Genomic DNA, 15,355 nt, shown 5'->3' with positions numbered 1-15,355 from the left:
TTTTAGCTTCTTCTGCCTCATTTAAGGTCTGCTTTCTTACTGCTGGAGCTGCAGTTCTCTCTGTCTGCCTCATAAGTGAATTGAAAAGGCCACCGGCGGTCGGGTTGGACCTCTTTGTGAAATGAAGCAGGGCATGAAAAATGATCAATGTGGCTGCCTGTGCTTCCTGTGACATGAGACATTAGTCTGCTAATCACTGCCCCAATACACACACACACACACACAAATGTGTATACACTAGCAAGCGTCTCCTGTTGTTTCCTGACAGCTTGCACGTGAATATATTTGCATGATAACATGAGATTTCACTGTAGTTATGCATCCTGACTTGTTCAATATCTGCAGTGGGTTATATTATATCTCTTCAATTTTTTCAGCTTGCAGTGATTTATATTACTGTATGTAAAGACATTAATTTGTTCCCAACAATAAGGCATTTCTCCATTCTATGTTGAAGTACAGAGTGTAAGATTTCTATTTTGTTTTAAAACGTACTTTTGCCAACAGCTCTGACTGTACATTAGATTACAGTTCCCAGGGAGAAAATGGATTTAGCTGTCACTACCACTACATCCATTACTCTGCCCTCGTGCTTCATTATGCGTTTGCTGCCCATTAAGATGAAGCTGCCCTATGGGAAATGCAGCTGTGCCCTGCAGGATGCAACAGCCCACCCAGTGACAGTAATCCACTGACATTAAGCAGCCAAAGCAGCTACTTCCTGTCTGATATGTGCCCGTGGCGGCTGCTGTGTCTTGCCCTCGCTGTCGTTTCCTGGTAGACGTAGCAGATCCTCCAGGGCTGGCTACATGGAGCTTCCAGGCCTCAGCACATTGGAAAATCTTTTTTTCTGCATTGCAGGAGCTTATGAATTAAATATGACTCATTACCCTTTGTTTACATGCACTCCTCCTTGTGTATAGGTTTCTGCTGAGTCATGGTGGTTTTGTTCCAGCCGATGCTTTGGTGGCCAAAGCCCAGGGTGAATGGAAGTGAGTCAAATCTTTATTTGGCTGATAGCAGAAGTTTTTGTTTCTGAAATGTTTGAAGTGATTTCAGTAATACCTGTGCTCAGCAGATCTACTGTATGTCTGCACCTGTTGAATATTAAATGTGTCTGGTAGCACCTGTATTTTTGTAGATCTGATTCCCCTTCTGTTAGTGATTACATTTATAAGTGCTTCATGCAGCATTTCAGCCAGTCTACACTGATTCTACACTGACTTTACGCAGGAGGGGAACGTGCCAGGCTGCTTTATGGTGCAAAACAGGAGGGGGAAGTTATGGGAAAACAGCCTAAGCTTTCAGAGCTGAAATTCTTTTATCTCAGATTTATGACTACTTACACTGCTTCTGTCTGTGTTAGGGATGTGGGGTTTGTTAATGTCTTTTGGAAGGTCAGTACTTTGTTCTTGTATCCTCATTTCCTTTTAGCCTAGCCAGGAATGGCATTGTAAGTCAGTCAGTCAGTCCACCTCTTTGGTCCAGATGGACACCATTCAACTGCCAGCTAAAACACAACCACAAAAGTTGAATTTGGTTCAAATGTATCTATTTGCCAATAACTATCCAGCTTGATGCTGATGAAGGTTTGCACTGTAGTGCAACAGTATGTGTGGTATTAGTTGAGATCACAGCGACTGTGAATGTGCTGTTTACTTCCATAGAGCTGGAAGATGGACCACTGCTCTTATTCAAGTTTAATTTGGCTCCAACACAATACTGGGATTTATACTTTTGTTCATGCAGTTATGCGTGCATTAATTAAAAGTTTTCTTTATCCAGTTTTGTACTTATGATTTTGTTGCTTAATGCGTTAACCAGAGAGGACATTGTCATAATGAGGCTCTGTATTATCTTGTTATTATTCAGACTTTATGACACGTAAGCAGTTAAACACGTAATGCGTATGATTAATTATACCTTTATGGCATCAACCTGCAGTTTAAAGGAATTGCCTTTTGACCCTCTAGAGATGCAGTGGCATCATGACTGTTAAAAGACAGTAGTGGTGTTGTTATTACACTCTGTTATGTCAGTGACAGCCGTGGGTGGGCATATTTTCCTGCACCACAGTGCAGTCATCAAATATTAATTTCAGCTGATATGCCTGACAATTATCTCAAAGACTTAACTTTCCAGTAATTTGGTTTTCATTTTGTCAGAAAAGGCAGTGAAACATACAAAGAACATTAGGTCGCTGTAACATTAAAAATATAAAAATAAAATAGTACTAGTGGCTGCTTAGGGTGCAGCAGGATAACGAAGTTTCAACTTTGTTTATCACGTGATGAATGTCTGATATACACTCTTAGCTCATTTGGTCTTCACCAGCTTCTAAAGCAAATATTTAGTTCTTAATGTGTCCCACAATGTTCACTGCGTTGACTAATTGTTTGGTGCTGCGCCATACTGTTGTTTTATTAGAGCGTTTTACCAGCGATCTGAGATTTTTGTTAAAACACTAAAAATCAAAATAGCATCATATGTTTTTCCCACCTGTGATTATTGTGGTAATTTACTAATCTTAGTTTCTCACTTAAGAAATTGTGTTAAAGCTGCAGCTAAATTGTATTTATTTATTATGAAAGTCTTTTTTTTCCTTCAGCCTGCGACAACATCTGTTTTTGGTCACTCAGGGGCAGCACAACAAGCTGTGCCTTATAAAAATGTTATGTTGAATGTGCAAAAAGGTGCCAGTTTACATATTCAGCAAAGAAAGAACAACATGAACATCTGTCATTGTTTTTGGCCACCTGATGAATGTTCTTGCTCAGTCTTTACTGTGTCCTATGGGAAATATCTGGCTCTTTAGCTGCCACATCCTCTATTATGTTCACTACCCAGTTGCTAACTTGAGCTATCTGCTGCAAGGTTTTTTTGTTTTTTTTTTTGTTTTTTTTTACTTTTTACTTTATTAATCCCAAACTGGGAAATTACCTCTCTGCGTTTAACCCATCACTGATTGAAACACACACACACACACATGCATCATGAAATGAAACACACAGGAGAACAAATTGGGGGTTAAGTGCCTTATTAATCACCCCACCACACCCACATTTTTCCTGCCAGTCTGGTGGGGAATCAAACCAGCAACCCTCCGGTCACAAGCCGCTTCTCCAACCTCTAGTCCATGGCTGCCTCAGGTTAGCGTACAGTGGATTTAGAAGAAGAAACTGCAGTGGTGCATGTGTATGTATGTGGGTTTGTCACTACAAGTGCATCTTGTCAGATTACAGCCATTTAATGCATGGTTAATATAAAATATAATGATTAGTAGATAGGCAAATAAAACAACAAAATAAAATTTCAAATGTTACATTATTATTACTTTTTTTTTACCCCTGCTTCACATTTTTTCCGCTTTTGCTTTACTGAGAGATGCTCCCTCAATTTCCCTCTTGGCCAATGAGCTTTATGGATCGACTGCGGTAATAGATTCACTACACCCCTCACGTTCCCGGCATGCATTGTGGTTGTGGAGAGAGAGAGAGAAAGAGAGAGAGAGAGGGAGGGAGAGAGAGAGAAAGAGTGAGTGGGGGGCTTGGCTGGGAGGCAAAGGAGGACTGTGGACCTGATCGCAGAAGAAGAAGAAGAAGAAGAAGAAGCAGGAGGAGGAGAAGAAGAAGCAGTACCACAAAAAGAGGAAGAAGAAGAAGAAGAGTCACCATCCGACACTTTCTCATCACTGACAACCGCTCAGGTAAATTATGTGCGCAGTTATCCCCAGCATCTTTCTCATGTTTTGTTTCCCTCGTGTGTGGGTTTCCTGCTGCCGGCTGTGCTTGTTGGGAGAAATCACCTGCTTCAGACAATGAAGCTCACGTTATCCGTTTTTCTTTTATAATTGTCATATTTGTTGCGACTGGGTTAGGATGGAAAGGATGGGGTTTGACCCGTGAGCGCAATGTTTTGCTTTGTCAAGAATGGTATGACAGCTTGCTGATGTACTACAGTGGGTTTGTGCAGGGATTCCCTCAGCCATGTCTCTGCAGCCTACAGTCCAGTCACTCCTCCGCTGAGCGTTTCATTAGGGGAGGGAGGTGGGGAAGGTGGGAGTATCCATTTCATGATTGTGACCCGGGGAGACGGTGGATTACAAAGTCAGTTTACTAGCATTTTGATGCGTGTATGCGTATTATTTAGAGGTGTGAAACAAATACAGAAAACCACCTTTAGCCTAAGTTAAGCAAATATATTTTTCTGACGTCTGCTTTGCCTCAAGATAATGGCTAATTTATTTTATTGATGAGCCTACCCCTATTTTCAAGACAAAACCGTGTTTTATGGTCACTTGCGTGCAGTGGAAATAAGCTGTGAACATAAAACTGGCACACTCTTATCTTTTGGCTTAAAAGGTTATTGTTTGCAAGTAGTTGCCTGTTTACACATCTAGCAGATAAGGAAAAACAATAGCGTCCATATTGAACTGTGCGTCTTTAAAGTAGGTCCCCAATTTCACTTGTATGTTTTGCTCTCCATCAAGGGCGTAACCATGCACTCAGCATTTGGCGGGTGGGGGGGTTCTGGGGGTTCTGCCAAGGTTCTGCCCCCCCCCTTATCCAGGTTATGCTAGTGCCAGTAACGATAGTAATGGCAATTTGTTAGGTATAGTTAGGATTATGACAGTATTTGTCAATGATTATTTCAGATATGTCCCCCTTCAAAATATCTTTCTATCTATCTCTCTCTGTCTATATTTTATATATGCTGTCTTGCTCTCCGCTTATTCCTGAAAATATACCTAGCTCTATAGCTGCTAAATGCTAAATGGTCCTGTGTATTCACTGGCTGGTGCTGAGAAGCTAGCATACAGTTGAGTTTTGGAGTTAATCTCTGTGGGTTTGCCACTTTGGGCTACTTCTTTCTCATGCAATTAGTCATGTCATCCATGTTAATACAAAATGTTGATTATTTCCACTTAAAGGTCTGTAAAAGTTACTTTTTCAGTCAGTGTTTCAATGACAGAGTCCTATGCAAACAACAGTGACATGACATTGACAACAGTTTTTGTTAAGGCTGTTCAATTTTAGGGAGCGTTCTTTGTTTCTCTGTGCTCTTCCAACCCTATTTAAGGTGGGTGTGCCCGGTTAGAAAAAGGTGATGTCAAATATTTTTGTTCACCAATCAAAATGTTGTAATATTTGAATCAGAATCTGATGGATGTTGGGGTCATTTGCCTTTGTTGCCAGGCTACGGTTAATCAAACCATGCACACAGAGACCTGGTTTAGCTGATTACTGGGGGCTCTAAGTGTTGTACACAAAAATCTATATTTATTGTAATTTCATTTCTGGCTCAAAACATAATTCCTTGCATATAGAGGACACATGTTACAGCTCAGCTCTCAATATTGATGATAATGACACCATACTGTCAAAAAAACGCCATGAAATATTTATCAGGCAATCAGGCGGCAGACACAAGTGTTCCCTCCATAACCAGTTATCTATTTTGTCTCCCAACAGATGCTCCTCAGCATGAAAGGCGGCCTGCAGCCACTAATGATCTATTTTTTTTTCTGGTGAAATAAAAAATTGCAAAGTAACACTGACCTTTCCGTCCCTAATCGGCTGGTTCAGTGCTTCTATGTGTACACCAGCCTTTGTGGAGGAAAGTGTCCAGTTTCTGATGGGAGAAGACTTCAATGTAGAAACAAGTTGTAGTAGTGTGGGGGCTGGTTTGTTCTGAATGGAGCTTTGAATCAATATGCTGCTGATGCTCTTTATATGGAAATGATTCATCAACAGTCTGTTAGTCATAACTTAGATATGAATGAACAATGATGTGTGTTAAGTGTGGAATACCATCATTTTGTTGCTCTTTGTCTTTAGAATTCTTTTATATTTGCATGAAAATGATTTAATTTTGTTTATATTAGCTTGTGCTTTTGTCTAGTTTCTAACAATACAGTCCAAAGAAATCCCAGGTTATTTTGCTCAATATTTTCCAAGCTGCAAGAAGCTGTCCCTTTCAAGCTAAAGGTTTCATTTGAATGACACCATCTAACCCTCTGAGCAGTCCAGCATGTATAGGGAGAAAGAAAGGTCTGAGGTTGGCTCTCCTTCTTGCCTCATCCCTGCATTGTCTGTGTGTGTACGCTAATGTGGCGTCTGCAGCGAAAAGGGTGGTGAGGTCACTGCATGGTGACTCGGCTGTGACTTCTCGCCAGCTCGCCGTAGCTGCTGCAGACACTCTCGCATTGAGCTGAAACTGTGGTGTCGCTGAACACGTTCTGTCACTGCAGTCGAGAAGGTTCACAGTTCGAGGATGATGTTCTCATTCCTGCTGGGTGGTTCTGTGAGTGCAGAAAGGCGCAAGATTCTCAGATTAGGTTTTAAGCTCGATTATCTTTAATTTATAATAATGATTGTAGCCTATTGTCTTATTATGTCTTTTTGCACTTGTTCTGTTTGAAAAGGCCTGAAAAATCTGTTTAAAATAGACTCAGTGCACTGAAAGCATTTCACAGCATGTCAACATTTTCAAGCACTGAAATCAACAGCCTAAGCCTAATAGTGTCCCCACAAGCTGGCATTTTGCACGTTTTGTAATGGCTGATTAAAATAAGCAGCAGGCTTCCACACAACCTCCCACAACAACTCAGCGCCGTCATTTCTGTAGACGTCTCGCCACAGCAGAGTCGACAACGTTCAGGAAGTTCAAGATTTTAGTTTTGAATTCAAACCAGCTGTTAATTCACTATAAGATATTGTTCTTTGAAAAGAACCTAACTCTGATATCATGTTTGGTGTAGATTGTATTTGTGCAAAAAAATACAGTCCGAAGTAGTCTGAACACTTGTGGTGTATTACTTAAAGGATTAAGGTGAGGCTGAAATTGTTTGATTAGTAAAACAGAAATTAAACCGTGTAAATGATTTTTGTAGAGTTTTGCTGGAAATATTACAGTGTTTTCCTTAAAATTCAGTTTCAAGATATAGATGATAGTTGTTTGTAATGTTGGTGATCTAGGATTGAAGTTTATTCTGCTACTGCATGCACAGAAGTGTGGGCTATTGTTAGCTATTTTTCTACAGAAGTGGCTTCCAAATTGCCAGTCCAATGCTGATTTATCTTAGCCTTACACTCCCCATTATAGAGTACATGTGTCACACTGTGCATACAGGTCTCATATGTCCTCAAGTCCTTCATTTAGACTGCAGCCTTAATTTATCAATACATGATGACTGTTTGTTAGAACAAAGCTTTTTTCCAGGCTTTTTTCATGGAATATTCAGCCTCTTAGTGCACTCCTAGTAGCAACACGAGTACGAGATACACAACGATGAGTCATGTTACCATCGTGTTCGGCTACTTACCTGGGCTTCTGCACCACGTGTAGGATTGTGAGTAAAATAGGAATCAGGTTGCTAAGTGATAGTACGATCACCGTAACCCATCTTATGCTGTAAAACGGATTGTTTTATTGCACGATGAATGTATAGGAATTTGTAGACTTAAGACACTGACATTCATGAGATATGAACAGCAGCAGCAATGAATACAGGAATTCTTTTATTATTGCCACTATGCAGTCATGCCAGTACTGTACTGGGCCAAAGATTTTGCTCATCGCGACCATTAATGTGCAAAATTTCATGGCAGTCCATTCAACAGTGAATTCAAAGTAGCTAATAGTTGAGATATTTCTGTCTGGAGCACAGTGGTGGAACAACAGACTGGCGTTATCATCCATAGAGCCACTACGTTAGTTTTTGACCCAATAACTAAAGTGGACACGATGTAAAAATATTGAACATTTGACTTAAAATCTTATAAAGAAAAATAAGTCTAAACAGGATAAGCAAACAAGAGGCTGTTTTAGTTTTGTGAGCCTTGCTGAGAAACGTTCTCATTAGCTGAGTTAACTCTGAGTAGGTGCAGTCTAATAATCTGAATAATCTCCAAGGCTGTGAAGATGTGTCATACTGAAATGACAGTCAGGGGGAAGCAAATCTGAAGACTGAAACATAACTTGTGATCTTATATGCAGTTAAAGGAGGGGGAGGATTGGACGAAACAAAAACATAATGATGGTTTCATTATTCTTAGAGCCTGGAGCTAGGGCAGAATTACAGAAGAGGTCAAGGAAATAAGAAATTCAGCAGACTCTCAAGAGCATAGATGGACTCAGTAACTGCATGGCCATCTACTTATTAGAGTTAGATATTTGTTTTCTGTGGAGATTTTGGACAAATTGGGATGTTGGATGAAAGGAAAGGTGTTAACCAAAAACAATAGGATTCATCCTCTGGGGTCCATGAGTATATGTCAAATTCCGATATGCTTGGTAGCTGTTAATATCTTGGTTTGGACCTGGGAGGATTGGACATACGGACACCCAGATGGACCAACATTGGGGAATAAAAACATAATCATTTCTAAACATGACAACAGCTCTAACTCCATGGATTTTTTACTGTCAAATTCCAGGATAGTGACTGTTGTGAATATCCATTTGGGAGCAAGTCCAACATATTTATCCCCCAGAATGCCTCGGGACAGGTTAAACTCCACCTGCCATCCCAGCGTTTGGTCCCTCTGCTATCGCGCTTTTCTTTAATTTCATTTTCCTCACTTTGACTTGAGTGCAGCAGCCCCCCTGCTCTAACTGGTTACCACCCCCAGCTCATACTGTCATGAATAATAAAAGCCATGTTTGAGTGCTCATGGGGATACGCTACACAGCAGACACACACTGATCCCTTTAAGCTCATTACAGTTTACCAGTGTTGGACAATGACTGTGTGTGTTAGTGTCTTGGTGGACTGTGAGGAGGGCTCTTGTAAGAGCCTGCAAGGATGCTGAAGCCACTTATCATTTCACAATAACATGAAGTTCATTAACTACCAAACCAGTTATAGTAAATGTCATTAAAAAAGTAATTTTGATTTTGGGGTGAACTGTTCCTTAAAGTGCATCTTTAAGGAATTATGTATGTAAAAATTCTATATGCAAAATTGAACAGTTGGTTGTTAAATCACTTGAAAATTGTCAGTAGCTAAATATAACTTAGTGCAAGTAAGTAACTTTTTTCAAGGACTACATCTACACCCACAATCCCCCCTGATAATACATATAACATTTGCCACCATGGGCATTCCTACCCCATAGCACCAGTTTCCTAAAACTAAAAACAAAGAGTGTACATTTTTATTCAAGGTGTAAGACAGTATTTAGAAGAGGCTTGTACTTAGAAAGTTTACTGAGCAACATGTTTTTCATCCAGCAGTAACCCCTGAGTGCACCTCACACCATCTATCTAATTAAGATCAACATGTGGTGTGTTTGCCATTGGCACTTAATGGCCATAATTGCATAAAGTGGACATCTAAGGTAGGAAACAGGAAAAAGATAAAGTCAGAGATGACGGATTGACACTAATGCATGTCCTTAGTAATCAGTTAACAGACCCTGGTGTCGGAATTCGCAGAACAGCCTTTCAGAATATGTGACAGATTGGCAATCAGGATGCAAAAAATGAAGAGCGAAACATGAAACAGTTTGAGAGCAGCAGGGAGGAAGTGCTAGCTCCCTTCATCTTCATCGATTACAAGATTTTTAAATATAGAATAAGAAACACACACACACACTCAACATGCACTGTACAACCAGCAGGGGTCCAAGAGTCTGGTGTGATATTATCTTCCCCTTTCCCATCATTACAGAGAAAAGCCTGTGATTACTGCTGAGCTAAAGTCCTGTTTGCTGTTAGAGTTTAAGGACATCTCTAATATTTCCTTTCATACACTATTTACTGTACCTCTCATCAGCTCTGTTAGGGTGGACTTCGGTCTGTAAATATTGAGCATAAAATATGATTTGACAGCCACATCCTTTTTATGGTTGGCCATACAGGCTGTCACCACAAAGTGATATTGAAGGATCATAAAAATGTGGATAACCCAAGATGTTATTTTTATCCAGCTGCCATGTGTGTCTCTCTCTTTCTTGTGAAACTCTTATGTCTAGGTCAGCATTAACACAGCTTGAGGTTCTGTGGTTTCCTTCTGGTGTCCATATAATGCACAAAGAACTCAGAGGCAGTAGTGTCAGATGTGCTCTGGCACAAAGAGAAAGCATCTTATAGGGTGTTGAGAAAGTGAGGAATGTGCCAGTAGTGTATATAGTGATTTTCAACAGACAGCTCCTTATCTGTCCAATGGGATCCAGCCCTGTGGCTGTAATTGCCACTGCTTGTTGTTTGTCTTTATTCTGTCTGTTTTCTAGCAATTTCCCATAATTTGACTTAAGCCCTGTTAGTTTTCTCTGTAAGAGCTCTGCGGTTGGTTGACACATAACCATAATTCCTTGGAGAAAGCCCCTTTACTCTTTGATTGGATGGGCTGGTCAGCCACTGGAAGGCACACTGCATCTTCCTTCCTGGTCTTACTTCTTGATCCTGTGTAGCAGAAGTTGGCATATGATCCTACCCTTTGCCATAGAGCTCCACTGTTATCTAATTAGAAAAACATATCAATGAACCACACAGTTGAACTGGGTGATATGTTTTGTTATTAATCTTGTCATGTACAGTGATAATAATAATATGCTCACTAGGGCACCAAATGTATATTAATCCACCTCTGAAACTATTTCCTCAGGAATATCCTTTCTCTTGTTCATTAAAAACATGTTTTTAATTGTACTAAACTAAATCCATTCATCCATTTTCTATACCCCTTCTCCGTCAGGGTCGCAGGTACTAAACTAAATCAGTCAATGTTTTTGTATTAGCAATTGGTTAAATAACTTTGTGCAGTTTTAAAGGGGTAATTCATAGTTACATATCCCCAGATGATTATCAACACTTTGCAGTTCCTTGCAGTTCTATGGTATTTTTTAGCATTTTTCAGCTTATTGTTTTGGTTTTATTGCTCGCAGCTTAATAGCTGATAAACAATTTTAGCAACTACCTCGTGGACAAAATGGATTATTAGCAATTCATCCTTTCCCTAAGTTGGTGGAGACCAAAACGGAGTTAAATGGAGAGTGACCGTTGGAAAATTCTCCAGGTGGTCAAAAGCTCCAAATGAATGCTGTCGTCTCCTTGTGTCTGCTGAATGTACTAATAAGCAACTTTTGCAAGCATGCTGGCCACAACATCTTTACGAGGAGGTAAAGCACTGAGTTGCAAGTTTTTTAGGAACTTCTAGTGAAAATGAATGTGGTCTAATGCAGGAGCTCAGTTTTTTGCTGAAACAGTTAAAGAGCAGCATTGATTTAACTCTATGGTCGTTGTGGAGGCTGTAGATTGTTGTGTTCTTGAATTGTTTTGTGTTGCACTCAGAATTGTGCTTCTATTATTTCCACTCCTTCCACAAACATAAGTGAAGTTTCTGTCTGCTCCCTGGAAGAAGGCAAATAAAAAGAGAATTTCCTCTTTGGCTAACAGTGCAGTATTGGAGAAACTACAGTACCATGATTAACAGTAATAAGACTTTAGACCCTCTGTAGAGCTCCGAGGTCGGGTTCACAGATCAGTTTCTTGCCTGCAGATGCCCACGCAGATAGATAACACTGTCAAAGACTTCCTGATGATGATTGTCTGACTACATTAACTTGTCAAGATGAAATATTTGCCCTACATCCTTTTCCTCCTGCTGCAGGCTTGTTAGACCCTCCTCTCCCTTTAACTACAAGAACACAGCCACAAACACAGGGCACATCCGCCTGAGACTCGACGCCTCAATAATAAATGCACTTTCATCTCATCCAAGCTCCATTTACTATGAGAGCGGCCTAATTTTAATCAGGTTTAAGGGTTTCTACCCCCCTCTGCTAGTATGCTTGCTTCGTTACAGTTTGATAGCTAATCTGCTTGAATGTCTCTTCTCTGCCACCCTGGGTTCCATGTGTTATATAACTGTTTCCTTGCTCCCAGCGGGCTCTATCAGCTTTACAAAGAAATGAGCTGTGAATCACTGCTCCAACTTTGCAACATCACTGCTGTGTCACTGAATTATTTGCCAGCGGTTTCTGTGCCACCTTGCATTGGTAACTTAATCTTATGCAAATCAGTAGCTGTGCCACTTTGTAAACACTTTCAGTATAAAAGCATGTCAGCTTTTGTTTGGCTCCTTGCTTAGCTTGACACTTTTTTTCAGGTCTGACTTTTCACATCAGATCTTGTGTTTGCTAATTAATGTGAACATCTGATTCTGTCGATTCTGTCTGTACTAAATTTATGTGTGCCACCAAATCTGTGAGGAATACCTGTAGTGTAACTCCTATATTTATTGTGATAATATGCTAATATTATTTCATTCAATGGATAATCTGTCACAATTAAACAGCATTTTTAGAGCTGCCTGCGTGAATTCTATTTTCACTACAGTGAAACAAGTTGTCAACACAACATTGACATAATATCACATAAGAAAGTTGACATGAAAAACATGTTAGCAAACAGATGTCTATTTAAATGTCTAGCAAAAAAGAGCACAATTAGAATTCACTGTGTCTGCCTTAACCTGGCTGAGTGTGCGTGGTGAGAGTGAACCGAAAGAGTAAAGTTGTGTGTAAAATCCTAACAATGAGCTGAAAGATGCTAAAAGTGGAACAGTACAGTTGGGTGGTAATTTTCTGTAGGATGTTCACTTCAAGTGATATCTTTCCCAATGCATGTACTGATTTTTTTTTTTTCCGTTGCTAATATAAAAATATTGATTAATGCAGCTTTAATATATTTTTAATTAAAGAAGGATGTTAGAGTGAGACTAGCGACATGAATGGCATTGCAAAACTGAAGAGCTCCTTTCTCACTTTCAGGCATTGTTCCCCCTCATCTCCTCTGGCCTGACTGACCCACCAGCCCATCACCATGAACTACCTCCGCCGGCGCCTGTCAGACAGCAGCTTTGTGGCCAATCTCCCCAATGGCTACATGATGGATCTGCAGAGGCCGACCCCTCCAGGTTCATCCACTTCCTCTCCTGCCTCCCCAGCCACAGAGAGACGGCAGCCCCCGAGCCTCCCGAGTCAGGCTCAAAGCTCGGGCTCAGGATCGACTTCGGGTTCGGCGTCGGGCCCAGGGAGCTTCCTCAGCTCCTTCTCCAGTGTGGTGAAGAGTGCTCAGATGGCCCAGAATGTCGCTGCTGCTGCACACGCCAAATCAGCTGCAACAGCTGCTGAAGGCGCCTCAACAGGAGGCAGTCAGCCACCCAAACCTGTCATACGCAAGCCTAAGATCCTGCTGGTCATCGATGATCAGCACACAGACTGGTGAGTGGAAGTTTCATTGTGTTAATGTGTAATCCCAGTTTTACTTTTGTGTGAGAAAATGACTTGATGACGCTGATTTGTCTCAAAGTGGTTCTTAGTTTAAGTAAGTGAACTGCGAGTTATTGGTTGTTCAGTGTTCCAGTTCATTTATGTTTATCTTCCTTGACAAATCCACAATGGATCACAAAAACCAATGAGCATCTTTGCTCACTTTCTATCTTTACTGGCTGTAAGTAACATCAGTGCAGTTCTGCTCTATGAAAAGGTGAGTATGTTTAAACTGAATGAGCATTTTTAACAAGCTCAACCTGTGTGGAATCTTTGTTACATACTTAATGCACAGATGTGAGAGTGCTAAATGTCTCCTCATCTAACTCTCTCCAAGAAAGCAAACAAGTATATTTCCCACAATGTCTTAAGTATTGTTTTAACATGCTGCTTTGGAGGTGACTTTTAAGTGTCAGTAAGCTAATTAGAATTACTTTCTTTTAGCTTCTTCTTCTGGTTCACTAAAGGAGTGGGACATCATATTGTTTATGATAGACTTGTACGTCCTTGGCTTATGCAACCTTATACCGTGGCTTTCTGTTTGGGAATAAAAATTGTCATGGTAACAAGAGGAAGGTCCTTTGCTCTCGAGTTGACAGCAGAATAAATGAACTTTAATGAGGAGAGATGGGTTCACCTTTCAGCGACGGCGCACACAGGCGTGTTAGAGGCCGATGATCAGCTGTCTTTTGCTGGGGAGGAATTGATTTCCAGAGCTGCAGTCAAGACACGCAGCAGCCAGTTTATCATGTTTGTCTCCCTGAATCAATAAGTCACTCTTCCATTTTATGAATGTTATTCTGTTGCCTGAAAGTTGCAGGTAAATCAACCTCAGTGAAGCCTTTATTAGCCACTTCCAGCCCTTCGAATTTATCTACACACTTGGGGTGGGGGGGTGGGGGGGGTGTCATTATGTACTGAAGCTTCTGTGTCTGAGACTCTGCGGGGAGATCAGACCAGGGTCTAAAAATGATCACTAAATTAAAGCGCCCCACTGACAGCTTTGTCAAAAGCACCACGATTGCTCTCAATATTCTGAAAAGGCGGGTGACCTCTTTTCTTTAATCCGGCTGGCTGAAATCCCAAAAGAGCCCGTTCCTCTTCACACCCTGGTGTATCTGCAATGAGCCGTCAGAGGATCATCCACCCACTGAGGCATCCAGGCTCACTCTGAGGGACCATCCTCACTCTTGAGAGAACAGCAGGGGCTTTTATTCACATAAACAGGCTCAGTTTCTGATATAAAGAGAGAATTAACAAGGCTTTTACAAGCTCTTGGTTGCTTTTTCACGACAAAAAGTAAGTAATTTTAGTGTCTTGTTTTCCTAAATACCATTTTACATTAATTTATTTTCTTTGGTCTCTGATTCCTTTTTAGGTGTACTGTAGTAGACTTGCGTACACACCTACACACCTTCCTGGTTTCAGGGACATTAATTTCTGTTTTCTATCTAAGGCAAGGCTCCACATACCACTGCAGAGAATTTCCTTTATTTTTCTGAAAGCCTACAGAGGTTAGCTGTCCTGAAGGAAATTGAATACGGATGTGGATTTTCCTCAAGGCAAATCAAACGAGAGGTGTTATATATAGATATTTTCACTTCTTTTAGAAAAAAAATCAGTGTGAGATAGAACGACCAGACTCACAGGAGATTGAATGACGAACAGCAAACATGAAATCATCTTTACAATATATATTTTTCTGTCTTTACTGAACATTGAAGTGCCACTCAGGTTTGTGGGACCCCTTCGAAGAAAGCTTATAAGGACATTCATTTTGATAAACAAAGAGATTGAAATTAGATTCATTTTGTTTGATTTGTGCATTCGTTCCTTTTCTGGCCACAGAGTGGCACTCTAGTTTAACCTCAGTCCTCCCATTGCAGTGTGGTAGTGAAGGGCTTTGGCCAGCAGAGGGTAATGTGTGATAGTCTCTGAGGTTTATGTTCAACACTCTTCCATTGCTCTTGTAACACTTGCAGATGTTCTGTAATCAGCAGCAGCTCCTCTCAGTCAAAGCAGGACATCAGCCACAGGGACAGACTCTATTTCTTTCTAATATAAATGCACGCTGAGCT

General features: G+C 40.7%; 1 protein-coding gene across 1 annotated transcript in view; it reads left to right on the top strand.

Annotated features, from left to right (window-relative positions):
- The first annotated feature begins 3,537 nt into the window (after positions 1 to 3,537).
- The window catches only part of LOC124053448 (synapsin-3-like), a 96,213-nt gene continuing 84,395 nt past the window's right edge, over positions 3,538 to 15,355 (top strand). The window contains exons 1-2 of the mRNA XM_046378609.1: positions 3,538 to 3,706; positions 12,777 to 13,229. Coding sequence (XP_046234565.1) covers positions 12,829 to 13,229 — 401 coding nt within the window. The 5' untranslated portion in view covers positions 3,538 to 3,706; positions 12,777 to 12,828. The remainder of the gene's footprint in view (positions 3,707 to 12,776; positions 13,230 to 15,355) is intronic.

This window comes from Scatophagus argus, chromosome 22 (assembly GCF_020382885.2).
Source record: "Scatophagus argus isolate fScaArg1 chromosome 22, fScaArg1.pri, whole genome shotgun sequence".
Lineage (NCBI taxonomy): Eukaryota > Metazoa > Chordata > Actinopteri > Scatophagidae > Scatophagus > Scatophagus argus.
The sequence above is the reverse complement of the archived record's forward strand: the minus strand, read 5'-3'. Positions and strand labels throughout refer to the sequence as shown.